This window comes from Pelophylax lessonae (genome assembly GCF_965119305.1).
Source record: "Pelophylax lessonae genome assembly, chromosome: 5".
NCBI classification, from domain to species: Eukaryota; Metazoa; Chordata; class Amphibia; order Anura; family Ranidae; genus Pelophylax; species Pelophylax lessonae.
In genome coordinates this window covers 225,211,556-225,238,242 of record NC_138772.1, presented here as the reverse complement: position 1 = coordinate 225,238,242, position 26,687 = coordinate 225,211,556, and the positions used below count along the sequence as shown (strand labels likewise).

Sequence of the window (26,687 nt, the reverse complement as noted above, 5' to 3'; positions counted from 1 at the left end):
GAGTGGCAGCGTCATTTTTATATTGTTGTGGATGTTTTTTCTAACTTTTTTGTACAATAAATGTATTTCCTATATATCTCACACTGGGACCTATGTAACTTTCTTATGAATGCATCTGTGGCCATTAGACTATTTTTGTGAGTGTTCAGAGGTTATGGGCCAGCATTTTGGATGAGCCAGTCTGATTTGGTTTAGTAAAAGCTTCTGGGAGCCTTACCTAATTTAGAGTCTTTGGTTGAATGAAACACAGATGTAGAAAATGCATCCCTGAAACTCAAATGCATCCCTGAAACTCAAGGCGGCACTGTGCCAACATCCTGTCCTTGTAGCTTCAAATTTCTCAAAGGATTTTGTTGTTCAAATGGATGCGTCTTATTTGGGACTTGGAGCTGTTTTCTCACTGAACATCCCTGATAATGAGCAACCTCATTTTATTTCTTAGTTGGAAATTTAAGGATGAGTTCACTTTTGGAACATGTTACATGTCCCATCCCTCCAACCCCCCTCCCCTGTGACAGCAGGCCAATGATCTTTTCCCCGCATCCTCTGTCACTATTTAAAAACTGCGCGGCCGATGCGTGGCTCATAGTCCATTGATCTTCCTTCTCTCAGGTTACTGCCTGCCCGTACAAAGTATGGCATACAGTTACACTGAGAGTCTGCAGAAGACTGAGATTGCACCTGTTATCTGCTGTTCACGGGTGCAATGCTCTGCAGGCCTCTTAGAAAAAAATAAGAGCACATTTTTTTTTTTTTTTTTTTTTTTAGGAACTTATCCTTTTAACTTCAGTGGTACAGTAGGAATGTTTGGTCATTAAGTGAACCTTAGAATCTCTACAATACTACCTACTGGAAAGGAAGTTCCACTGGTTTCCAACCATGCAACGTTCACATTAATGCAACAGCATAAAATGACAAATTCCCAGATAAGCCGGTGCTCCACTGGTGCCTCCACCTCCATGTTGGATAATGGGTAGAACCTGTTTGGATGTTGGACACACATGGGAGAATGCACCACACCTGGCTGAGCCATGTGGTGCCACTGTGTTAGACGCACTTGCAATAAAGCTTCCTGGCTGAACTTGGCCTTCTCTTTCCTTTAGTTTTGCTGGGACTAATGATACTTGAAAGAAGAAGTTGTGTTCTCGTTTTGTTGATGTAGACTTGTAGGCAGGTGCAGTCTATTTTCTGCACTGCAGGTGGCGCTCACCTGCAGGGGGAGAGGAACATGGTTCCTCTATGGTTTTCCTGGGTCACTGGGGAAGCTATCAAACTGGATGCTGTCACCCCCCCCCATGTTACCATAGCAGCCATCTTGGTTCAGGCAGAGGCTATTTAAGGCCCTGGCTCCCAGGCTTGGCTCGCTTTTTGCATGTGGGCAGTGAAGGAACAGGTCACCTGTCTGACAGGGACAGTGATTAATGGCACGGAGAGGTTTCAGACAGGTAGGGAAAGGCTATTCCTTCTGGGGACCTCCCAGATGTGGGCTTGGACTGGCAAGGCTGCATTTCACCCCTCAAGACAGATGCTGTCAGCACATCCAAGATCAGCTCTGATACACATTGCTGATATTACTGTGAGGGTTTTCAGTTGGGTGCCTCCCCACTGGGTTTGTTGTGAACTTCTGCATTCTGCATTAAGTTCTGTTCTCTCCAATCAGACTCTGCATGTTAACTCCACACCAAGCTGCACATCCCCACAGTGTTATGGACCGCAAGATGAGTAGCAGTAGCTCCCAAAAGTGACAACAGAGTGCCTGGTTCCCCACTGGCAATGGCTCTCAATCGTGAAATGTGTATGAAAAAAGTGTGCTGGTATTAAGTGTAGGTAAGCTGCTACCTTAGAGTAGTAAATAATATAATGGGTAAATTAAAAATCAGGTGTGCTGAGAAGCCAAACACCACATGTGAAGGGTGGCAAGATAGAGGCAATAGCAGCAAGGAGGACAAGATATATGAGATTATACCAGAGAACCATTTCATACTGATTTCGTGCAGGACAGGATTATAAGATTACTCAAGGCTCAAGTTAACATCCCTTCTGGTAAGAGTCTAGCTACTCTCTTCGGGGAACAGTGTTAACCTAATTTACGTGGAGCTTTCCCGTTTTGCTGCATGATCTCTGGAGCAGAGTTTCTTTCTTTATGCCCTTAAAACTCCAACCTTTTGGTAAGAGTAAAGCTGGTGGTGGGACGCTGAACCTTTATTCACGTGGTCTGCACATTTTCAGTTTTCCTGTTTCTTCACCGGAGAGTTTTGGATTTAAATTTTTGATTCAACGCTCCCATTCCATTTGGACTGTTTTTGACACTTACCTGGATGGACATTATTGTTTGAGATACACGGTTGTTTTTTCTGTTCAAATGTATTGATTTACACTTGTTCCATTATTGTGCAACTTACACTTTGGCACCAGCATCCATTTATCGTCACATCACGGACTTTATCATTTATGCTTTGATGTATATGATTGTTTGTGTTTCTTTTGGTTAGCAATGGCTCTCAATCACCCAGTCGTCCTAGTTTCTCCAGTCAACTGTCCAGCTCTTCACTAGTATATTACACTTGACAATGCTGAGGCCAAGGTAGAGCTATTGTTAGGTTTTAATATAAAAGTGAACTTAGCAGGAGATTACAATTTCGCGCCCCCCCCCCCCCCCTTTTTTTTTTTTTTTTTTTTTTTTTTTTTTTTTTTGTATTTCTCTCTTTTCCCTTCCCTCCCCCCCTCATTCCTTAACCCCAATCAAGCCTTCGTCAACAAATACTTAAAATGATTGCCAAAGGTATAGCTGAATTAATGTTGTAGACATTTCACAGCAACATAATTTTACAGCTGTCTAAAAACAAAAGAACAGCCACTCCTTCCTATCCACTCTTCGAGACATGTCCCCTGCAGAGACCTATAATTCACCATACTGTACTACGCTCCTGTCTAAAATTCTCTTCCGGGGACCCAAGACTCGTTAAGCAGGTAGAACTGCATCGTAATGACAGAGGGGGTACTAATATACTTGCTCAAAGTTACATCAGTTTCCCTGTTTAGAAGATCCTATCTTACTCCAACATACTACAGTATCCCCTTTAGGATCTCAAAACCCCCATCCATAGTTTCCATGAGCTACATCACTATACAATGTATCTAGCAGTTCATTATTCTTCTTTGGTTCATTAGTTGTATTTCTAAAGACCCCAACATTTGTATACCAGAAGAATGTTTTCTTGTACGCTGTATACTTTACTTTATTATGTTGTACATTTTGAACTTTTTTTTTTTTTTTCCCTCCAAAAAATTAAAAAGTTTTTGGAAAAAAATATTCTCTAATAGCCGTTACAAAAATGCTCTTTTTGAAAAAGTGTGTGTGTGCGTGCCAAAACATTGTTCGTTTGTAGAATCTGATTAACACCTCACATGATTCATGTTCATAGATTGGTATTACCATGGGCCTTCGACACATGAGAAGAAAAGTGAAGTTCCACATCCCCCTACTTCCCAAATACCCGGTTTGAGTGACCTTGCGGAACCTCATAATGATTTAATGACTGGAAGCCGCAAAAAATGGATCAGAGATACTGATTCTGACTATGTCAAACTAGCCAAGCAAGGAGGTCGACCAGGTAAGGACCACATTTGGGCTTATAGTGATGTTAGGAACATGATCAAAATATCTAATCCCATAGTTTAGTCTTTATATAGTTACTATATACAGTGCATTATAGGAATATCACATCAATCAGTAGGCATGGTGCCCTGGGGTGCTTTTTGGGTTCTCCCAGGTTGCTATGAAAATGGGACACAGTTGGCCTTGGATCAGCATCATGCATTGTGACGATGCAAGCTGGCCATCCACCAGCACCATAACAATATATAAAGCTCTGGGCCCAGGGCCTGGATGCATGGCATTCCACCCGAACCATGGCAACACGTAACACTGATCCAGGGCAGATCGCAATCAGGAGAGGATAGAAGTGCACCTCTGACCAGACCTGCTCTGTCTCCCGGCCTCTGCCATGCTATTGGAGCCATAAGATAGAGCTCTGATGGGAACAGGGGACTCTGTAATGAGGGAATCATGTATTTGGGGGGGTAGGCTCTGATGTGTTGGTTATACTCTGATAGAAAGGGTGGGCATCTGATGTGATGAGAGGATTCTTAGATGGGGGGATCTCTGATGTCATAGGGGACTGTAATGTAATGGGGGAGACGGTTGACATACACAACCATAATATAAGGTTATCAAGGTCAGAAAGTCTGCCAATCAGTGGTAGAGACTTTTTTTTTATTTTTTGCTGTGAGTAAAAAAAGGTTTGTATAATATCTGATGACTGTATTTATGAATTGTGTGTATGAAAGTGAATTATCTTTTACATGTCTAGGCTGTGTACAGATGGGTCTATATTCCACTGACATATTATTATGCAGATTTTTGATATATGAGGAAGATGAGTGGGAGCCACATCCTTATGTTTTAAAATGCTTGGAGAACAGAAGATTGGCTATAAATCTGCATTTGTTCACATGGGTAATTTAACTGTATCAAATGTAATGAGCAGGTTGTGTAGCAGTTTAAGGCCCCTTTCACACTTATGCGACCTAAAAGTCACACGATTTTTTTTGACTGGATTTGAAGCAATGCCTATGTCTATGGACCTCAAAGCCCAAAGTAGTGCAGGGACTTGAAGTCACACAGATATGAACGGTTCTCATTGAAAATCATAGATTTCGACTTGTCATGCGAATTTGCAGTCCCAAATCGCAGGACAAGTCACACAAGTGGGAAAGGGGCCCAATCCCGTAATTGGCAATATATGTCTTAAGAAAAAAACGGGAAATAAAAATACTGTTGTAGTAAGGCTGAGCCATGGGCAGTAAAATGGGTTGGGGTTACTAATAACTTATTGCAGTTTTAACTATTCATTGCCAAAATTACAGATATTACAGTAGTAAAACATTTGAAAGATTGATTTGCTTTTAATGTTGAAAATAATCGGTTGTGTGATTTACATATCAGATTCTAAATTTAAAACTACATAATAAAATTGTGTAAATTCTTTTTTTTTTTTTTTTTTTTTTTTTTTTTTTTTTTTCTTGACAAATATTTTCCAAACCTATAAGACCTGTTAAAGCACATGACACCTGTACCAAAGAAGAATCCCCCAGCGTCCTATGCAGCACCTGACTGGTACACCTATGAGGATTCATCTCCCCCACCTGAACCAACTACGTAAGTTTATTTTTATTTTATTTTTTTTAATAGATTTGCATTGAAATTTTACAAGGGATTGCTTTTCAGAGAGCTTTGCAGGCATTGCTGACATGTATTCAGGAGACAATGCTGCTGAACAGGGTTTTTGAATAGGAGCATTTCTTCTTTGCTGAGATAATCCATCCACCTCACAGGTGTGGCATATCAAGATACTGATTAGACAGCATGATTATTGCACAGGTGAGCCTTAGGCTGGCCACAATAAAAGGCCATTCTAAAATGTGCAGTTTTATCACACAGCACAAAGCCACAGATCTGGCAAGTTTTTTGAGGGAGCATGCTGACTGCAGGAATGTCCACCAGAACTGTTGCCCATGAATTGAATGTTCATTTCTCTACCATAAGCTGTCTCCAAAGGCGTTTCAGAGAATTTGGTTGTACATCCAACCGGCCTCACAACCGCAGACCACGTGTAACCACACCAGCCCAGGACCTCCCAAGATTGTCTGAGACCACCCACCCAGACAGTTGCTGCAACAATTGGTTTGCATAGCCAAAGAATTTCTGCACAAACTCTCAGAAACCATCTCAGGCAAGCTCATCTGCATGCTCATCTTACTCATCGGGGGTCTCGACCTGACTTCAGTTCGTTGTCGTAACCGACTTGAGTGGGCAAATGCTCACTTTCTATGGTGTCTGGCACTTTGGAGAGGTGTTCTCTTCATGGATGAATCCCGGTTTTCACTGTACAGGGCAGATGGCAGACAGCGTGTATGATGGCGTGTGGCCCATGGTGGCTGTAGGGTTATGGTATGGGCAGACGTATGGTATGGACAACGAACACAGGTGCATTTTATTGATGGCATTTTGAATGCACAGAGATAGCGTGACGAGATCCTAAGGCCCATTGTTGTGCCATTCATCCACGACCATCGCCTCATGTTGCAGCATGGCAATGCACAGCCCCATGTTGCAAGGATCTGTACACAATTCCTGGAAGCCGAAAACATCCCAGGTCTTGCATGACCAGTCACCGAACATGTCGCCCATTGAGCATGTTTGGGATGCACCGTAATGGCGTATACAACTGCGTGTTCCAGGTCCTGCCAATATGCAGCAACTTCACACAGCCATTGAAGAGGTGTAGACCAACATTCCACAGACCACAATCAACAGCCTGATCAACTCTATGCGAAGGAGATGTGTTGCACTGCCTGAGGCAAATGGTGGTCACACCAGATACTGACTGGTTTTCAGACTCCCCTCCCCTAATACAGTAAAACTGCACATTTTAGAGTGGCCTTTATTGTGGCCAGCCTAAGGCACACCTGTGCAATAATCATGCTGTCCTATCAGCATCTTGATATGCCACACCTGTAAGGTGGATGGATTATCTCGGCAAAGGAGAAGTGCTCACTAACACAGATTTAGCCAGATTTGTGAACAATATTTGAGAGAAATAGCTCTTTTGTATACATAGAAAAAGTCTTGGATCTTTAAGTTCAGCTCATGAAAAATGGGGCATAAAAAAAAAGTGTTGCGTTTTTATAATTTTGTTCCATGTAGAACAGAGTGGTAACCTTGAAGGATCCTCCAGACAGTTCATCCAGTTCTGATCAATCTGCTAAGGTTGTTTTTGCTCCACTGACATCGCTAGAACAGGAAGGGGGGGCTCTCTCTAATGTGGAAAAAACTGCAATATAAATCTGATGGAGGCTTTACCCTAAAAAAAAAAGTATAATTCATGTTCTTTTGCCCAAAAAGTTGAATACATTAAGATTTAATTTGTGATTGCTTGAATATTCTTTTTTAAACGTATAGCAATAATCCATATGTTGGTATTTTTATTGCATCTTGCCATGACAGTGCGCCCCTGAGAAATGTGCCAGACTACATGATCCATGAAGAATTTGACAAGGAAGAAAGTGAGCAGACATATGAGGCAAGAAAAGGCCCATTTGATTTTGATCAGAAAACCATTTGGCAACGTGAATCTGAGGAAACCGAAAAAGAGAATCCTAACAAAAAGGTGCTTCATTTTAAAATTAAAGGCCTAATACTACTTTTAAAGTAAAATGGCTATCTGTTAAGTTTAATATACATCAGATTTCAAACACTTATTTGCAAGTTTGCACTTTCACTGCTTTGGTACAACTTTTTGTAAAGAAATTGAAACAATACTATCAAGACTCAATATTGATTTGGCCCACCCTTTGCAGCTATAACAGCTGTAACTCTTCTTGGAAAAGAAGTCCACAAGGTTTAGGAGTGTGTCTTTGGGAATGTTTTCTTCCAGAAGAGCATTTGTGAGGTCAGACACTGACGTGGAGGAGAAGGCCTGGCTCGCAGTCTCCGCTCCAATTCACCCCAAAGGTGTTCTATCAAGTTGAGGTCAGGACTCTGTAGGCCAGTCAAGTTCCTCCACCCCCAAACTCGTTCATCCATGTCTTTTATGGACCTTGACCTGTGCACTGGTGCGCAGTCATGTTTGAACAGGTAGGGGGCCAGACCCAAACTGTTCCCACAAAGTTGGGTGCATAAAAATTTTCAAAATGTCTTGGTATGCTGACGCCTTAAGTGTTCCCTTCACTAGAACTAAGGGGCCAAGCCCAACCCCACACCATACCCACCCAATGATTTGGACCAGTGCACAAAGCAAGGTCCATAAAGACATGGATGAGCGAGTTTGGGGTGGAGAAACTTGACTGGCCTGCACAGAGTCCTGACCTCAACTTGACAACACCATTGGGATGAACTAGAATGCAGACTGTGAACCAGGCCTTCTTTCCAATGTCAGTGCCTGACCTCACAAATGTACTTCTAGAAGAATGGGCAAACGTTTCCATAGTCACACTCCTAAACCTTGTTGACAGCCTTCCCAGAAGAGTTGAAGCTGTTATAGCTGCAAAGGGTGGGCCAACTCCATATTGAACCCTACGAACGAAGACTGAGAGTGCCATTAACTCCCTTAGCGGTAACCCCGAGCATGACTCGGGGTGGTTTTTTCATGCTACTATCGGTATCCCCGAGTCACGCTCGGGGTAGATGTGCAGAGCCTGCAGCTGGGTTCCTTACCTTCTCCTGGCGATCCAGCGATGATCTCCCATTGCTGTGATCGCTGCCGAGATCCCCGCCACTCGTTCGTCGCTCTGACTTCCTGGTTCCGTTCCCTGCAGCAGCAATTCAGGAAATTCAAATGTTGCACAAAACACACACACTCAAAAAAAGGTGGTGATACAGTGTAATCTAAGAGGATTACACTGTATCACCTTAGTATCAGAAAAATATCAAATATTATAAATTGTATTATTTATATACTATATTTATTAATAAATATTTATATTTTATAATAAATATATATATATATATATATATATAATGTGTGATTTCTGCTAGTGATTCAACAGATTCCTAGCACTAGTATTGATGGTAGATGACAAAAGACTGAAAACCAGAAACAACACACACTTGCAGTGAAATATATTTTTCAGCATAAAATACCTGAAGAATTTTCACATTCCCAGAGAGAAAAGAGAACAAGCCTCCCAAAGGGGAGTTCTAGGCAGTTGTATAATGTGAAAATAAATGCAATTCATTAACCACTTCAGCCCCTGAAGGTTTTACCCCCCTTAATGACCAGGCCATTTTTTTTTTTATTTTTTTTTTGCGATACGGCACTGCGTTACTTTAACAGACAGTTGCGCAGTCGTGCTGATGCTGTACCCATGTACAATTGTTGTCCTTTTTTTGTTTTTCCCCACAAATGGAGCTTTCTTTTGGTGGTATTTGATCACCTCTGCGGTTTTTAGATTTTGCGCTATAAACAAAAAAATAGCGACACTTTTGAAAAAAATATATTTTTTGCTTTCTGCTTTAAAACATTCCCAATAAAAAAAATTTAAAAAATCGAATTATCAATTTAGGCCAATATGTATTCGGCTACATATTTTTGGTAAAAAAAAAAAAATCTTAAAAAGTGTATATTGGTTTGCACAAAAGTTATAGCATTTACAAACTATGGGATAGATTTTTGGGCTTTTATTTTTTTGTTTTTATTAGTAATGGCGGCGATCAGCATGGTGTTTCCCCCCCCCCCCCCCAATCTCGGGACTGCAACATTGCAGCGCACAAATCTGACATTAAGTGACGCTTTTTGGGGACCAGTGACACCAATACAGTGATTAGTGCTAAATAATACGCATTATTACTGTATAAATGACACAGGCAGGGAAGGGGTTAAGTGTGTTCCTAAATTGTGCTTTCTAACTGTGGGGGGGAGGCGCTCATCAGAGTATTGTTTTGTTCTTTTCTGTCTAGTCACACACTGTAAGAGTTATTATACTGCAGCCATGGGTGTCGCTGCATTACAGTTGCTTGCTTCTGCCTTTCAGACTGCAGATACTGTGGAAGTACAGCGAAGCTCCTTCCACAATTCTGATGTGCATGGCATGGATCTCTATACTGGGGAGGTAGGGTAGATCTTGATATGGGGGGGGGGGTAGGCTGTACTAAGGGGGCAATTGGGGGCATTGCACTGTGGGTAATTTGAAGGGGGGGGGGGGAATACGGATGTGTATTGGGCAGAAATACGGGGGTTGTGGGAGATTTATGCTAGGAGAGATATGGGGGGTGGGAATCTGTACTTGGCGATTGTGAGGAAGTGGGCGGGTAAGTGATTTGTATTGGGAGTTGTACACTGGCCTGTGTGTTTCTGACCACCCCCCCCCACATTCTACATTCTTATGCACTCTAGACCTCTTGCACTCGGGTGTTACACACTCCTGATCCCTACTGTCTGTAATTTACACATTACTGACCTGTTGTTTGTACCTTACGCACTCCTGATTCCTGGACACTGCATTATGCACTCCCGGCTTTCTGCGAATTACACACACGCTTCTGACTCCTGCCCTCTCCATGGTACACTCTTGAGCACTATATTCTTTGCAATACATACTTTCTTACCTCTGTGCAGTAAGGGCCCTTGCAAACATGAAATACTAAACAGAGGGGCGTGATTATAAAAGGTGTGTGTGTGTGTGTGTGTGTGTGTGTGTGTGTGTGTGTGTGTGTGTGTGTGTGTGTGTGTGTGTGTGTGTGTGTGTGTGTGTGTGTGTGTGTGTGTGTGTGTGTGTGTGTGTGTGTGTGTGTGTGTGTGTGTGTGTGTGTGTGTGTGTGTGTGTGTGTGTGTGTGTGTGTGTGTGTGTGTGTGTGTGTGTGTGTGTGTGTGTGTGTGTGTGTGTGTGTGTGTGTGTGTGTGTGTGTGTGTGTGTGTGTGTGTGTGTGTTTTTTTTTTTATTATCTTCATGCATAAAGATAACAAACCTTCTGCCTTAACAACCACTTTAAAGCGGAGTTTTACCCAAAATTGGAACTTACGCTATTTTGCTTCACCCCCCCCCCCCCCCCCCCCCCCCCGATGCCACATTTGGCACCTTTCAGGGGGGAGGGGGGAACGGGTACCCGTTTTTGACAGGTTCCCCTCCCCCTCTCCGCGGTGCAGTGCTACGGAAGTTCGGCCCCCTCCTCCTTGCCCCCCCCCGCCACTGACCCAATAGGAATGTGAAGCGCGCTCCCTTTCCCAGAATGGTGGCGAGCCGATACCAAAATTGGATTCGGGTGCCAACACCGCTGGACTCCAGTACTACAGTATGTGTAGCTGCTGACTTAATTTTTGTTAGGGGAAGGCGGAACTTCTTTTTAAGTTCAGTCAGTACTTTGGGCAGAGAAAGATAAGTAATATCCTTTTACTGGTACATTCCTGGCTGGGTCTGGAGTGGATGGTGGCGGAGGAAAGTCCCCTGCCTGAAAGTGAGAGAGAACCCCGTTATGCAGCAAGCCTCAGGTGGCTTCATGGGTCAGCTGCATTTCTGGAGCTTCTGTCAAACATAAGTGTAACAGAACCACGACCCACACTGTGCTTGTGGACTTCAATCAGTATACGGCTTCCTTCAGTCTTGAACATAAATACCAATATGTTGGGGACCTGGGCTGACTGCCCAGCATCCCTGGGATATAGAGGTGAAGACCACAGTCCCATCCACTACCACAAGAACTCCATCTTTTGTACGTTGAGGGCAGAGGCCAGCTGCACTCTGCTCTGTTGCCAGCTCTTCTGCTGGGTTGGTGTCCTCATTCTGGGGCACCGTCTGCTGCTGGGAAGGGGAGTCAGCTGCTCCATCTTCCTTGCCCTCATCTGGCAGTTGGGATAACCTTTCTCTGGTACTGTCTCCCAGATGTACAGATCCTGGCTGCTGAGGGAAGACAGTTTCCTCCGCTCTGACTGACTGTTGGGGAGGGAGGACCACAACCTTCTCACCCTGGGCCTCCGGAACTGCTTCACTTATCAGCTTGTCGCTGGGGCAAGGGGCCGAATTTTTTTTTTTTTTTCCCAGCTTCCTGGAACTCTGTAGCTGTTGCGGATGCTGGGCAGAGGTTGGTAACACTCTGCCCTGTTGCCAGCACTTCTGCTGGGGACTCCACATAATCCGCTCCGGCTAAATGTTGGGGAGGAAGACTGTGGATCTCTCGCTGGGGGAGGAAGTATGACCACCTTCTTCGAACTGTGTAGCTGCTGTTGGGGAATGATCAACACCTTCTCACCCTGGGCCTCTGGAACTGCCACAGGTGTGGGGCAGAGGTCTTGGGCCCTCTGTTGAGCTGGAGAAGTTTATTGTAACTCCACAGATGCTGCTGGCAGGAAATCCCATGTCCATGTCAGTAGTGTAGGAGAAAGGCCAGCTGCCTCTTTTCTCTCAGGAAGGCTGAAGCTGCTGTTGGTGTTGGACAGCGCTCAGTGATGTTGGGCCCTGATGCCAGCTGTTCTGCAGGAAAGTAAACTAAAAAGTCAGTGGCCTTGCACACATCTTCCTGGGTCACCAATTGTTGCAGGCAGTGGTCAGCAGCACTATGCCTGGATGCCGCTCTTCTGCTGTAGGCTCACTTGGATGTTCCTCCTCAGCAAAAAAGTCTATTAAATCCCCAGCCTCTGGAAATGCTAAAAGTCCAGAGCACAGGCTGGTGGCACTCAGGCCCAATGCTGACACTTTGGCGGGTGATTTATCAGATCATCCATCCGTGGTTGGGGAATGAAGATGGCTTCCTCTTTTCCCATACCTTTTATCCAGCGGCTGAACAGATGCATTCCTCCATCCAAGCTCATCCTGTGCAGAAACAGGTTCGTCAAGCTGAGTCAGCACTTGCTGCATCCACCATAAGACCTCTGCATCCAAAACCGTGGGTGCAGGTGAGCAAAGCACAGTAGTACAGTGCCACATTGTCGATTCTTCAGTCAGGATTTCTGGACTGTCAGCTGGTACTTCTGGATATTTCCAGGCAAGGGGAGCCCAGGCCCATCGCTGAGCAGAGTCTATTAGTCGTCTGTAGGCGATCTCCAGCTCCCATTCCTGATTGGCTAGAAATTCCAAATCTTCCAGTGCCCAGAACACTTCTGAGATGTTCAGGATCTCTTCTCTGTAGTCCTCAATGTCCTCTAACTGCCACTCCAAATCCCTTCCAATGTCGGGGTCCTTGGACAGCCTCTCTAATAACAGCCCGGGGCCACCGTAGCAAAAGCCTTCCGTTGGGCTGTCGTCCGCTGTCCATGGGCACATTTGGGTTAAATACCAGCGGAGGGCTCTGTAGCTCTCGTCCAACTGCATCTCCACCTGGACCAGCCTGCTTAACTCAGCTTTCCATTCCTTTTGCGTCTCCCCAAAAGCACCCTCTTCTGCTATCCGGACCTTGGATCCCGGTGGAGGTTTGGATGTCCCAGACTGCAGGAAGCATCCCACCATTGCCACCAATGTAACGGATCCGCGACCCTCACTATGCTTGTGTACTTCCGTCAGTATACGGGTTCCTTCAGTCTTGAACATATATATCAAATATTCCAGCCGCCCCCCCCATACAAAGCTAGCCAACAACTTAGCTTGTGCTGGAACCTTCTCCTTTATTGAGACACACAGTTTATATACAGCATGGACATTTCCCCTCCTGATCAGATTACCCCCATCTGGTCAGGAGTTGTCTGATTACATTATCATATGCAGATGAAATTGTATACAGAAATATAATCTGAACTAATTATCTAGCCATCTGGACAGACAATATGTGAGTCCATTAACAATTGGACAGAGAGGCTTAACAGAACACACATCACACCTCAATACACAGACAATAGGAAGTGACCGCCAGTGACAGATTTGTCTGTCTCTGACATTGAAGTACAATACACATTATTATAAGTGTAAACGCAACCGATTTTGACGCAACCACACCATATTCTCAGCGTCCATTAAGTATCTGTCTTTCACTCCCAGTGGTGGTGAGTACCGTCACAATAAGCCTGTATGCGTGAGTACTCCATGCAGGAAGGGGTTAATGGTGAAGTGACCAGGAGAATTGGGAGATAGGTCTAGGCCTTTCATTTGTGCATGTGACTGTATATGGTTTGAAATTAATAATTTATGACGCCCTGCAACGTGTGTGTGTGTGTGTGTGTGTGTGTGTGTGTGTGTGTAAAATATATATATATATATATATATATATATATATATATATATATATATATATATATATATATATGAGGATCCCACCCACACTTGACAGCCATGTGGAAATAGGTTGTATCCACCTTTACACGGGTCTTTCACAATCCACAGGCTGCAGAAGATGCCAAACAGCTGTAAATCTCAAGAAGGAATAAACAGCAATGTAAACTTTTTTTGGAAGGTAAACCGCTCCCATTTATGTAATTCATACATGCATCTAGCAGTTTGCTTGGAGTTCAAATTTAATGGAGGCACTCAGAAGAATTGTAACCAGTAGACTCGTGATGGAGAATTGGTCGTTGGGTCATGAAAAAATTAAAAACCGCAATAGCATAAAACCCAACAACAAACGATAAATTGTGACTGTGGACACCAATGTGATTTTCGGTGGTTGACACAGAAAAGGTGCTCAAAAATAATAGAAATGGTGTGACCACCACCAATTAAACTGCTTAAAAAATTAAAAATGTGTATAAAATAGGCGTGCAAAAAAAAAAGATTAATGAAGAACCGTAAATCCCATATAGACAGGCACCTTAAGGTACTCCTTACCAAAGTATATCAAGGCAATCACTTATAACACCCAACAGTGCTATCCTTCACCAGAAGAGGTCGCCTCTTACCGAACAAAGGTAATAAATACGCCTGCGGGTAGATCAGACTCCAAATAGGAACAGTGGTATCTAATTCTTCTAGTTAGAGACAAGTTCTGACCCAGATTCCTCCAGGAGATGACCCCAAGTTCCGACCCAGATTCCTCCAGGAAATAACCCCAAGATGATCACGCTCAGTGTTGGAGGCGTCTGCTGCGTGTGTTGTCACCTGTCCCCGCCGATGTCCTTCACATGCCCTGGTCCTCCCAGTCTCCCTCGGGCTCTAATAATCACACCTAGCCGGATCTGATCCTCTGCACGTCCGCAGCTTTCAGGCCACAAGAACCGTTCTGGAGGGTTACTGGTTCCAGTTTTCCATCAAGTGGATAAAGATTCTGTTATAGAGAACCTGCTTTCAAATTTTACCTCTCTGGTAAGCATACATCCATGAGGAGCCTAATTTGAGAATCAAGGATTGTACGAATTTATGGACTTTATATGGACTTTAAGTTGTTCCATTTTCATTGCTTTAGCGCGACTTGAGTTATAATTTGTTTCACTGGGGTGTGGTCACACTTGAAGTTGCAGCTTTTTATATTTTTTCCATTAGCGCGGTTATTATTTCTATTACACTCAGAAGAATTGATGTAACGGTTAAATATTGGATGTTTTTGTGAAAACTAATATGCAAACTTAAAATGGATTATATAAAGTTAATTCTTATAAAACAGAACATGTCTGATAATGTGGTACAGAGCTATCAGCCAATTCTAACTTCTTCTTATACTGGTGATATTTGCATGCTACACAGTGTACCATTGACATCTTTACCGCATAATTCTAGGTACAAATATTAAACAAAGGGCTTATTTTTCCTGTCAGTTAATCAGCTCAGGCTTGTTCTACAAAATCATCAGTGTCAGGGTTTAACGAACCGTATTTTACACACTAAATAGTGTGGGTGGACAGCTTGGCTGACAGTCTCTAATATGGATATGCAGTGTTGACTTGAGTTAATTCTAAGTACTTTAAATTCAAGATTCTCCTTATAATCTTCCACTAGTATCTATTTTTTTTTCTTCTTCTTTTCTTTCAAAATGAATCGCCCTTTTTTTTTTTTTTTTTTTATATCCTTTACATTATTATTTCAGGCCCAGGTTGTTCTCTGCATATTGTGGATATTATTATTTTTTTTTTTTTTTTGCAACAGTTCCTCTGTACAACCCTTTTCCCCTTTCTTTCTTTTTTAAAGCAGTGTGGGATTTGATAAAAACAAACATGCATACTTACCTCCATGCTGCAACATCTGTGTGATGCTGCAGCTATCCCACGTTGGCTCTAATGCTGATAACTGAGCGACCACATGATCACTGATTGCTTCGTTCTTGGTATGCATAGTGCCGAGAGAGTGAGTGTCATTCATCACTCTTTGCCCTGCTTCTCCAGTGCTTACTGAAGCCAGGCTGCAGAGGGAGGGAGCAGCTGGCCCTAGTTTGCAGCGATGGGCTGAGCTAGCTTCTGATCAGGCATCTGGGTGGAACCCGGGAATACTGTCCACTCCTTGTAGATCCTGAAGCTGCTCTGCCATATCAGCTGATGACAGGCAATAGCCCGCTATTAGCTGACTCTAACTTACAAGAGAGCAAAAGTAAGTGCACCTCTGTGACCCACAAGAGAAGTCTCGCCAAAATTGCTCTTTAGCCACTTGCAGACCATCCTATAGCAATTTTACAGTTGCGCAGGATTGTGTGTGTATGTATGTGTATATATATACGTGATCCTGCACTTCTGGGTAGCGGGCACGAGTGTACGCTGCCAGTGTAAAGCAGGAACCCCCGATTCATGGCTTCCACAAGTAAAAGTACCTTCCCCCTACTACACTAAAACACTAGGCACACAGTTAACCCTTTGATCACCCCTGATGTCTAACCCCCTTCCCAGTCAGTGTCATTAGTACAGTGACAGTGCATATTTTTAGCACTGATCGCTGTATTTGTGTCACTGATTCCCCAAAAAGTGCTAATTTCCGATTTTTTTTTTTTTTTTTTTTTTTTTTTTTTTTTTTTTATATCGCAGTCCCGCTGATTGCCGCCGCCATTACTAGTAAGAAAATAAACTCCATTTTTATTAAATGTAACTGTATCCCATAGTTTGTAGGCACTATAACTTTTGCGCAAACCAATCAATATGCGCTTATTGGAGTATTGAAAAATACTGTGTGTGTGTGTGTATATATATATATGTGTGTATATATATATATATATATATATATATATATATATATATATATATATATATATATATATATATATATATATATATATATATATATATATATATATATATATATATATATATATATATATATATATATATATATACACACACACACACACACACACACACACACACACACACACACACACACACACACATGTGTGTATGTATATGTGTATATTTTTTATTTTTTTTTTTGGCCGTTTTTTGTTTATAGCGCAAAAAGTAAAAAAACGCAGAGGTGATCAAATACCACCAAAATAAAGCTCTATTTGTGGAGAAAAAAGGACATGCTTTTTATTTGGGTACAGTAGTGCACAACCACGCAATTGTCAGTTAAAGTAATGCAGTGCCATATCGCAAAAATTGGCCTGATTCTAAAAGGCTAAAGGAGGTAAATCTTCCGGAGCTGAAGTGGTTAATAGATCCTTTTTGAATTAAATAATTGGTTAATGTCATCTAGAATAACCATAATAATGTCTTGGAAAAAATACCATTTGCTAAAGTTTATCTTTTATTCTAAATAAAGTTCTTATATAATATACTAGACTAGACCCTGTCGTGATTGCTGCCTGAGCTTTCCATAATTTCATGTCCCTGAGACACCAGGTGAGAGAAAGTATCGCCTTTATAAGCTTTCAACAAAATATGTATCCCCTTCAGAGATTTCTCCTATTCCTATTGACTCTGTGACATCTGCATAGTTCTAGATTTTCTTACTTTCTGTCCGATTGTCAAAGGACTCTCCAATGTGCACATGACCATCAAAACCACAGAGCTTCTAACCCTTCTCTGCTCAGCGCTAATTAAATGAATTCCAATATAATCTACCAATTTGTTGCCTTCAAGTCATTAAGCCCTTCCTGACCCCTACTGTAAATTAATGTACATGCAAGAAGTAATTAGTGCCTGTAGGCTAATAATTACAGTCCTGTGTTTACAACAGCAGCACCCCAAGGAGATCACTGTAATCTCCAGGTGGGGGCTGCAGACAGTGTGGGGAAGGAGGGGCTCTGAGACATTTTATGTATTATCACTCTGGTTGTTTGCTGGTCTAAATGCAATGAAAGGGCAAAATTAAACCCTATGATAATGATAGTGTTCACTCCTGATATTCTGCTATGACTGAACCCAGAAGTGCTCAGCTGTAGGCACTTACTGTATAGGTCAGAGATCTCAAACTACCAGCACAGATATAGAGTGTACAAGTAGACTAGGACTCTGTCCCAATCTGTTTTTACTAGTGACATGGAGGACCTCAATGGTCTTCTGTTTTTACTAGTGACATGGAGGACCTCAAGGGTCTTCTGTTTTTACTAGTGACATGGGGGACCTCCAAGGGTCTTCTGTTTTTACTAGTGACATGGAGGACCTCAAGGGTCTTCTGTTTTTACTAGTGACATGGAGGACCTCAATGGTCTTCTGTTTTTACTAGTGACATGGAGGACCTCAATGGTCTTCTGTTTTTACTATTGACATGGAGGACCTCAATGGTCTTCTGTTTTTACTAGTGACATGGGGGACCTCCAAGGGTCTTCTGTTTTTACTAGTGACATGGAGGACCTCAAGGGTCTTCTGTTTTTACTAGTGACATGGAGGACCTCAAGGGTCTTCTGTTTTTACCAGTGACATGGAGGACCTCCAAGGGTCTTCTGTTTTTACCAGTGACATGGAGGACCTCCAAGGGTCTTCTGTTTTTACCAGTGACACGGAGGACCTCAATGGTCTTCTGTTTTTACTAGTGACACGGAGGACCTCAAGGGTCTTCTGTTTTTACTAGTGACATGGGGGACCTCCAAGGGTCTTCTGTTTTTACTAGTGACATGGAGGACCTCAATGGTCTTCTGTTTTTACCAGTGACATGGAGGACCTCAAGGGTCTTCTGTTTTTACTAGTGACATGGAGGACCTCAAGGGTCTTCTGTTTTTACTAGTGACATGGAAGACCTTAAAGGTCTAATAGAAGTTCCAGAGTTCCTGTCACTATTATAACAGGCGGCTAATGTAATAAACAAAAAATAAAATGTAGACTTACACACTTGTTATGCATTACCACAGAGAGATATGATAATGTCAGGCTGTCATTTTAGTTTAACACTAAATTGATGGTCAGCATCTTCATTTATAACTTTGGGTACTTGTTTTTCACAACTTTTAGCTTCGATTTTAGTTCTTATCTTTAACATTAACTCAGACCAGTAAGTGAATTACAGCCATTTTATCAAAACTTGCACTTATTTGGGGTCATGGTACTCAGGTTAATAAATGAGAAAATAATTTTAGGAAATATTTTGGAAATAATTATACAAAATAGGTAATGCCACCCACATTATTTAATTGTACATACATTTTTTTTTTTTTTTCTTTTATTTACATTTTTTCTGTTTTTTTTTTTTTTTTTTTTTTTTTTTTTTTTTTTCTGCTTATTTGAAAAAAAAAATAGGGTTATTTTTAAAACGAATTACCAAAAGATTAAATGTGTTAAAAAAAAAATGTATTTTTTGTGCTGAGCAAACCACTGTGTACAAATGTGTCAAAATGTGTACGTCTGGCTACAAAGATTTTAATTACCCTGGGATCAGAAATCTGCTTTTGTGCATGTAACAGAGAGCTGCTTGACTCCTTCCCCATCAGCACGGCTTGGTTGCTTCTACTTGAGGTTGGTAGGCAGAGCTTGCTTATTAATATTGGATACCAGTCAGACCATTCATACATTTAAAAAAAGTTTGCCTAGCCATTCAACTCACTTTTTACATTTTATAAATGTCATTCTTTAGGTGACGCTGCCAGCAATAAAGCATGACAACAATGTGACTGCATCTGGTAAAGGACCTCCTCCCACAAAAACCGGGCATGATAGGCCTGGGAAAAAATGTTTCTTTCCACCAATGTAAGTATTTTAGATGCATTTTAGCTTTTACTTGATGTGCATAATTACCAAAATCTTGATGTCCGTGTAGATATGGAAAAAAGATTAACATGAAGCACATTTTACAAAAAATTTATGGTGCGTTATTCTTGTTGCCATTGTAACAAATGCTAGCTAATTAATAACAGTAAAATTACATTTTTGGCACATGAAATATCTTTGGACTTGTATATTTGGAATTGTCCCGGTATTTTGGCCTTTGTGTTTTTATAAAAAAAAAAAAAAAAAGGGGAAATGACACACATTATTGTAGTAAAAATGTAGTAAAAATGTAATTCTTTCTTTTGTGTGGAACTATTCATTAACCTTCTTTATTATTAGTTTGAAATTGAACTAGGGACCGAAATAGGCCATGTGCCAGGACTGGGTACTGGTCATTCATCTTTGTGTGGTTTTTTTCCTGTCTGCAATAACTCATCACATCGCCCCTACACAATAGACACCAGCCCTGTATTGTTTTAGTGTGTGTCGGCTGGTGTGAATGAGCCTTAACTGGAGATGAAAATGAATGAATCTTGGTATGATATTCATCCAGTGAATGCCATAGTGCAAGTAGTAACAACTTATTAGATGAGGACAAGGATTGGGTAATTGGAAGTCACAGGGATATTTTATTTATTACTGGTACTTGTATAGTGCCGGCAATGTACATAATTTATGTAATGGGGACAGACATGGTTTCTTTTTTGCCGTGTGTGTGTGTGTGCGCCTTGAAACCCAACCCTAGACTAGAATTGGAATAGAGCAGGAAAAAACGAAAACGTCTGTTCATTTTTTTTTTTTTAATGCTGTAAACCAGGGGTGGGGAACTTTTTTTCTGCCAAGGGCCATTTTGGTATTTATAAAATCATTCGGGGGCCGCACAAAATTATCAACTTAAAAATGCGCCTATTATATTTTGTCAAACATTTAATTAACTCACCCCTAATGTAATGGCTGCAACTGCCTCTCTTTGGTGAGGTGTGTGATGTTAACTGGTATTGATGATGTTGCTACTGGCAACTGGTTTTCCAGGTTTGCGTTAGTCAGTCTTGAGCGCAGTCGACTCTTTATGGTGGTAAGTTTTGAAAAGAACTGCTGGCTGGTAATGCTGTGGGTACTGCTGGTACTGTGCTGGGGGTACTGCTGGCTCAGGCTGGTACTGCTGTGGTTACTGCTGACTCAGGCTGCTACTGTGCTGTAGGTACTGCTGTGGCTACTTCTGGCTCAGGCTAGTACTGCTGGCTAATATTGCTGTGGGTACTGCTGGCTCAGGCTGGTTCTGCTGGCTGATAGTGTGCTGTATGTACTGCTGTGGGTGCTGCTGGCTGGTACTGTTGTGGGTGCTGCTGACTCTGGCTGGTACTGATGTGGGTACTGCTGGCTCTGGCTGGTACTGCTGGATCTTGGTGCCCCCTTAAATCAGATTGATTGGTGCCCCCCCTTAATGCAGAGTGTTTGGTGCCCCCCCTTAATGCAGAGTGATTAGTGCCCCCCTTAATGCAGAGTGATTGGTGCCCTCCCCCCTTAATGCAGAGTGATTGGCGCCCCCCCCTTAATGCAGAGTGCTTAATGGCCCCCCTTAATGCAGAGTGCTTAATGGCCCCCCTTAATGCAGAGTGCTTAATGGCCCCCCTTAATGCAGAGTGCTTAATGGCCCCCCTTAATGCAGAGTGCTTAATGGCCCCCCTTAATGCAGAGTGCTTAATGGCCCCCCTTAATGCAGAGTGCTTAATGGCCCCCCTTAATGCAGAGTGCTTAATGGCCCCCCTTAATGCAGAGTGCTTAATGGCCCCCCTTAATGCAGAGTGATTGGTGCCCTCCCCCCTTTAATGCAGAGTGCTTAATGGCCCCCCTTAATGCAGAGTGCTTAATGGCCCCCCTTAATGCAGAGTGCTTAATGGCCCCCCTTAATGCAGAGTGCTTAATGGCCCCCCTTAATGCAGAGTGCTTAATGGCCCCCCTTAATGCAGAGTGCTTAATGGCCCCCCTTAATGCAGAGTGATTGGTGCCCCCCCCCCTTAATGCAGAGTGCTTAATGGCCCCCCTTAATGCAGAGTGCTTAATGGCCCCCCTTAATGCAGAGTGATTGGTGCCCCCCCCCTTAATGCAGAGTGATTGGTGCCCCCCCCCCTACACTACACTGCCCACTGCACTACACTACACTACACTGCCCACTGCACTACACTACACTACACTGCCCACTGCACTACACTGCCCACTGCACTACACTACACTGCCCAACCTACAATATTCCTATACTGAACTACACAGCGTGACCGAAACTGCTCTCCCCTAACTCACTCTGTGTGGCTGCTGACTTACCGGAGATCCAGGCTTGAGGAGGAGAAGAGACGTTCGCGGTTTACAGATGCGGAGGTGGGACTCCAGGAGCAGGATCTGAGACAGGCCAGGCCCCCCTGCTGCTGCACATGACCCTATTCGCCCAATAACAGGGCGCAGCCTGACCGGGGACATGGCGGCCTGGAGTGCGGAGACATAGCGGCTCGGGATGACACGGCGGCGTGGGATTTCGCCCCCCTAAATTTTGCACCGCACCCCCCCACGCTACGCCACTGATGGTAGGGCCGATCCTGGGCGCCCCCACCCAGGATCGGCCATGCAAAGCGGGGACAGTGTCTTCAGTCTGGGGACATCTGGTCACCCAAGTACAGGGGGCCGGATCAGATGACTTTGCGGGCCGCAGGTTCCCCACCCCTGCTGTAAACCCTACTGGGGAGAGTTTACCTCCTTCTTCTTTTTTTTTTCCCCACTGTGAAAACCTAAATAAAACCATGTTCTTAATTGAACCTTTTCCCATTCTAACTATAATAGTGTTTGAGCTGGAGTAGAGTTGGACTTTTTAGCTATTACGCAGTATGTGTTTCAATGCAGGTAAGATTTGTACAGCAAATTCTAAGCATAAAACAATCAAAACTAACTAAATTCCTAGCTCCCCATAACAAACCGGCAGTATTGGCACTTTGCGGATGATATGCGGACATAATGTAAGTCTATGGGGATTGCGGATGTCAGCGGATGACACCGCTGACATCCGATTTTCCTTCCTTTCCGTTTTTTGAACGGAGGAAAAATAGGGTTCTGTTCCGTTCCAAAAAACGGAACAGAACTGAAAGGAGGAAAATCGGATGTCAGCGGATGGTATTCCGCTGACATCCGCAATACCATAGACTTACATTATGTCCGCAAATCATCCGCAAAAAAATAGGATGATTTGCGGACACACGGAGCGGCCGTGTGAAAGAGCCCTGTGTCCGCAAATCATCCTATTTTTTTGCGGACATAGTGTAAGTCTATGGTATTGCGGATGTCAGCGTAATACCATCCGCTGACATCCGATTTTCCTCCTTTCAGTTCTGTTCTGTTTTTTTGCAACTTAACAGAACCCTATTTTTCCTCCGTTCAAAAAACGGAAAGGAAGGAAAATCGGATGTCAGCGGTGTCATCCGCTGACATCCGCAATCCCCATAGACTTGCATTATGTCCGCATATCATCCGCAAACGGATGGGATGATATGCGGACTTACGGAGCGGATGACACAAATGTCATCCGCTCCGTGAAAAAAAAAAAGTCCCGCAGCGGAGCTTTCACACGAAGCGGCCGTGTGAAAGAGCCCTTACAAACATCTTGTGATAAGAAGCGTATAAAGATGCAAATGGTAGGCTGTCAGCAGAGTAGGAGCCTTTCTAGTGTGACGGTTTATCTGCTTTAACATCTTCACCTCAACATCCGTGGTTTGCCTACCTGTTTCGGATCATCCATCCATAGTTTAACAAGCTGGTTTGACCCAGGTGCTATATGGCACTCTGAGTCCTACGGTTCTGGTGAGCTTAATATATCTCCACATCTTGTTGGTGTTGGAACCCAGTGAGCAATTGATTATCACCGCAGTGGACATTTATGTCACTTTACACTTGGGATTGTTGATTTCACATTCACCTCAACTCCTTTTGGATTTGTTATTTTGGGACTCCCTATTCATTATTTATTTTTTTATTTATATGTATATATGTTTTGATTAATCACTTTCATGTGTTCTTTATCATTTCAATACATGTATTGCTCACTAGCGCTGCACTTGTATAGATTATCTTGTTACCACAATCTTTTTGCCAGTTGTTTTGTGCAGCAGCTTTCGTATGGTTAGTGCAATAATTTCTTTTCTTTTTTATTTTCTTGTTCATGCTAAAGGCCAGGAAATAAAAACGACACAAATTTTAACAAGTTGCTTAGCAATGGTTATGGGGATGATTGGTTTCGTCATCACGATGATCAAGAGGCAAAGGCTACACCGAAGTCCAAGACATTCAAAAGTAAGTGTCCTAGAACTTAATTATGTCTAAACTGAAGAACAAAAAGTTCTAAAAGTTGAAAGCTTACCATTCCTTAGATGTTGGTGGCTACATTTGTTTTCCTTTTCAGGCTAAGTATATGTTTTGCAAGTACAGAATTGGCTTTCTCAGCTATCTTTTTGTGAAATAACACCACCTCCCTATGATACAGAGAGGGGGAGGTGCTTGCAGCTCAGGCCAGGAGAACAGCCTGAGGTAACGAGGCTGCTCCTCCATAGATAGTTCAGAAAGTGTTGTTCCCCCCCCCTAGGACAGGAAGTGTATTGCTTGCAGAATTACCAGGTGAAGTAATTCCAACTGATAACTTCTATCAGTGTTCACACTGGTGCGAATTGGATGAGGGTTTCCCTGCATTCAATTTGCATGTCAGGAGACTGTGACCGGTTCATACAGACCTGAGATGGCTACGGAGCCGTTTGCAGAAGGGTCCTGTGCGTCTTCTGGTCAGAATTCAGCCAAAAATTGGGACCCAAAACGGTGAAAAGGGAAGCACCAGACCCCTGTTGTGAGCCGCTCTGCACATAGTGTGAACCCAGCCTTAAGGCAACCAAGTAATAGATGGCTGAACACACTATTTATTTGTGGGGTTTACACTCCAACCCAGATCAGACTTCTAGCCTGTAGTCACTAGGATCGTAAACAAAAAGTCTGTGTGCTGGGTAAAGCCCCGTACCGATTGTTGGCCGTAAATATTCGGCCGGCGACCGATCGGCCGATTGTAGGCTTGTTAGTACGATGCTTCCGACAGCGCATTTTCGGCTGAACAGAATCTGTCGTGCAGGCATTAAAATTTTTGTTGGCCGTCACCAGAACGGCCGATTGTTCGCCAGTCAGTACAGATTTTGGCCGACAGACAGCAGATTTGCAAGACTGGGCATGCTCAGAAAAGAAAAAAGACAAGGAAAGTTAACCATCACATGACATCACTTCTGCAGTCGGCTGTTGTTGGCCGACAAAATTCGTGTGCAGTCTTTTGCAGTTTTCAACAGACACAACAGCCCTGGACAAAAGACGGCCGATCGTTCGGCCGACGATCAGTACGTGTGTACGGGGCTTAACTCAACACGTTTCAAACTTTTTATTCTTCCTAAGGGGTGAGGGTCCACTAGGATTCCTATACAGAAGTAATTGTAACAGCCCCATAGTGTTCATAAATACCAAAGGTCCTTTCATTGAATCCTAAGGAAAGCTTTTCTTTCCAATTAGCCAAACACATAGGCTCGTAAAGGACCACATGGGCCAGAACCATTCAACCTTGCATAGTGGTCACATCCCTTAGCTATCCAGCATAATACTAGTATTACTATTCAGTAAATTATGCTATGGCTTCTATAACCAACTTTATTATTAGAATTTTCTTTTTGTTTAAATTTAATTAAAGCTGAAAATCAGAGGATCCAAACAGAAAAAAAAAAATTTAGGGAAAATTTTCAAAAGTTTTTAGGCTTTAGGTTAGCTGGGAATAGCCCTACCTGAAAGGTCTGCATATTTAGGGCAAAGTGACAAACTCTTTAATGCCCATCCCTCAAACCAAGATCTACTTACATTCTTCTCCGATTAAGGCGACTTGTAGGAATAGGGCAGCCAATTATCAGGCCTGGGAAATGTCTTGAGAGGTAGGAGGTGACCCCCATCCCACACAGAGAGCTTATATAGGGTTAGAACTGTAGAGGAACACACCCCTGAGGAAGCACAGGGAAGGTGAGGAGGCTGTACTATAAAGAAACTCCAAGGTTTATTTACTAAAGCTAGAGTGGGGAAAATTAGTCACAGTTCTGCAGAGAAACCAATCAGCTTTTAACCTCAGCTTGTTTAATTAGGCCTTAGCAATAAAACCTGAAAGCTGATTGGTTTATCTACAGCAGTGGTCCTCAACCCTGGTCCTCAGGGCCCACTAACAGCCAGGTTTGCAGGATAACTGAAATACATCCCAGGTGATATAATTTGTTGCTCAGTGATTGCAGTATTCTAGTCTGCATCTCCCCAAGGTAATACTTAAAATCTGGCCTGTTAGTGGGCCCCGAGGACCGGAGTTGAGGACCACTACTCTACAGCATTGTGACTAATGTTGCCCTCTCAGTAAACCCCTCTGTCACTGTCTCTTTTAATATAACAAACAACATTTTTAAATATATAAATCCGATTAATTACTTTCATTTTATAATCCATTTATTTCTTTTGATATTTTGTGTTTTTCAGATTTTGGCTGAAAGAATGTATGAAGAATCGACAACATTCCTGTTTTTCATAGTTTGCCTACTGCATTGCTACAAAAGCACAAATAATCGCATATTTGGAACATTTCTTAATAGTTAATCTGGAAGCACTAGATTTATTTCTCTTTTAGCCAGTTCAGTAGGAAATGAAAAAAGTTTTGATCGACAGTTAGACTGCTCTATCAACAGTGATCTGATGTATTAACAGCATGTTACTTTAAAAACTGGTACACCAGCTAATTATCATTCATCCTCATCATTATTGACAGATCTGGTTAGTTAACCATAATACAGGATACTGCCACTGTATATTTTGAAGCTGAACTCCAGGCAAATATATAAAAGTCACTATTTAATCCAGTTACAAATTTATTAAAATAATGAGGTGTATTTTCACATAGAATCAGTATATTGCCTAAATGAATCTTCTTTATTACAGATACTTATATAGCACTGTCAATTTATACAGCACTTTACATATATAGTGTACATTCACATCAGTCCCTGTCTTCATGGAGCTTACAATCTAAGGTCCCTAATTCCCATTCATACATATACTAGGGCA

At 42.7% G+C, this 26,687-nt stretch overlaps 1 protein-coding gene across 1 annotated transcript in view; it reads left to right on the top strand.

Moving 5' to 3' along the window:
* LOC309556017 (uncharacterized protein C7orf57 homolog) overlaps positions 1-26,211 on the top strand; it is a 78,739-nt gene extending 52,528 nt beyond the window's left edge. The window contains exons 3-8 of the mRNA XM_082258284.1: positions 3,426-3,614; positions 5,113-5,221; positions 7,070-7,232; positions 19,402-19,514; positions 23,746-23,867; positions 26,106-26,211. Of these exons, the coding sequence (XP_082114410.1) occupies positions 3,426-3,614; positions 5,113-5,221; positions 7,070-7,232; positions 19,402-19,514; positions 23,746-23,867; positions 26,106-26,116 (707 nt within the window). The 3' untranslated portion in view covers positions 26,117-26,211. The remainder of the gene's footprint in view (positions 1-3,425; positions 3,615-5,112; positions 5,222-7,069; positions 7,233-19,401; positions 19,515-23,745; positions 23,868-26,105) is intronic.
* The last annotated feature ends 476 nt before the right edge of the window (positions 26,212-26,687 follow it).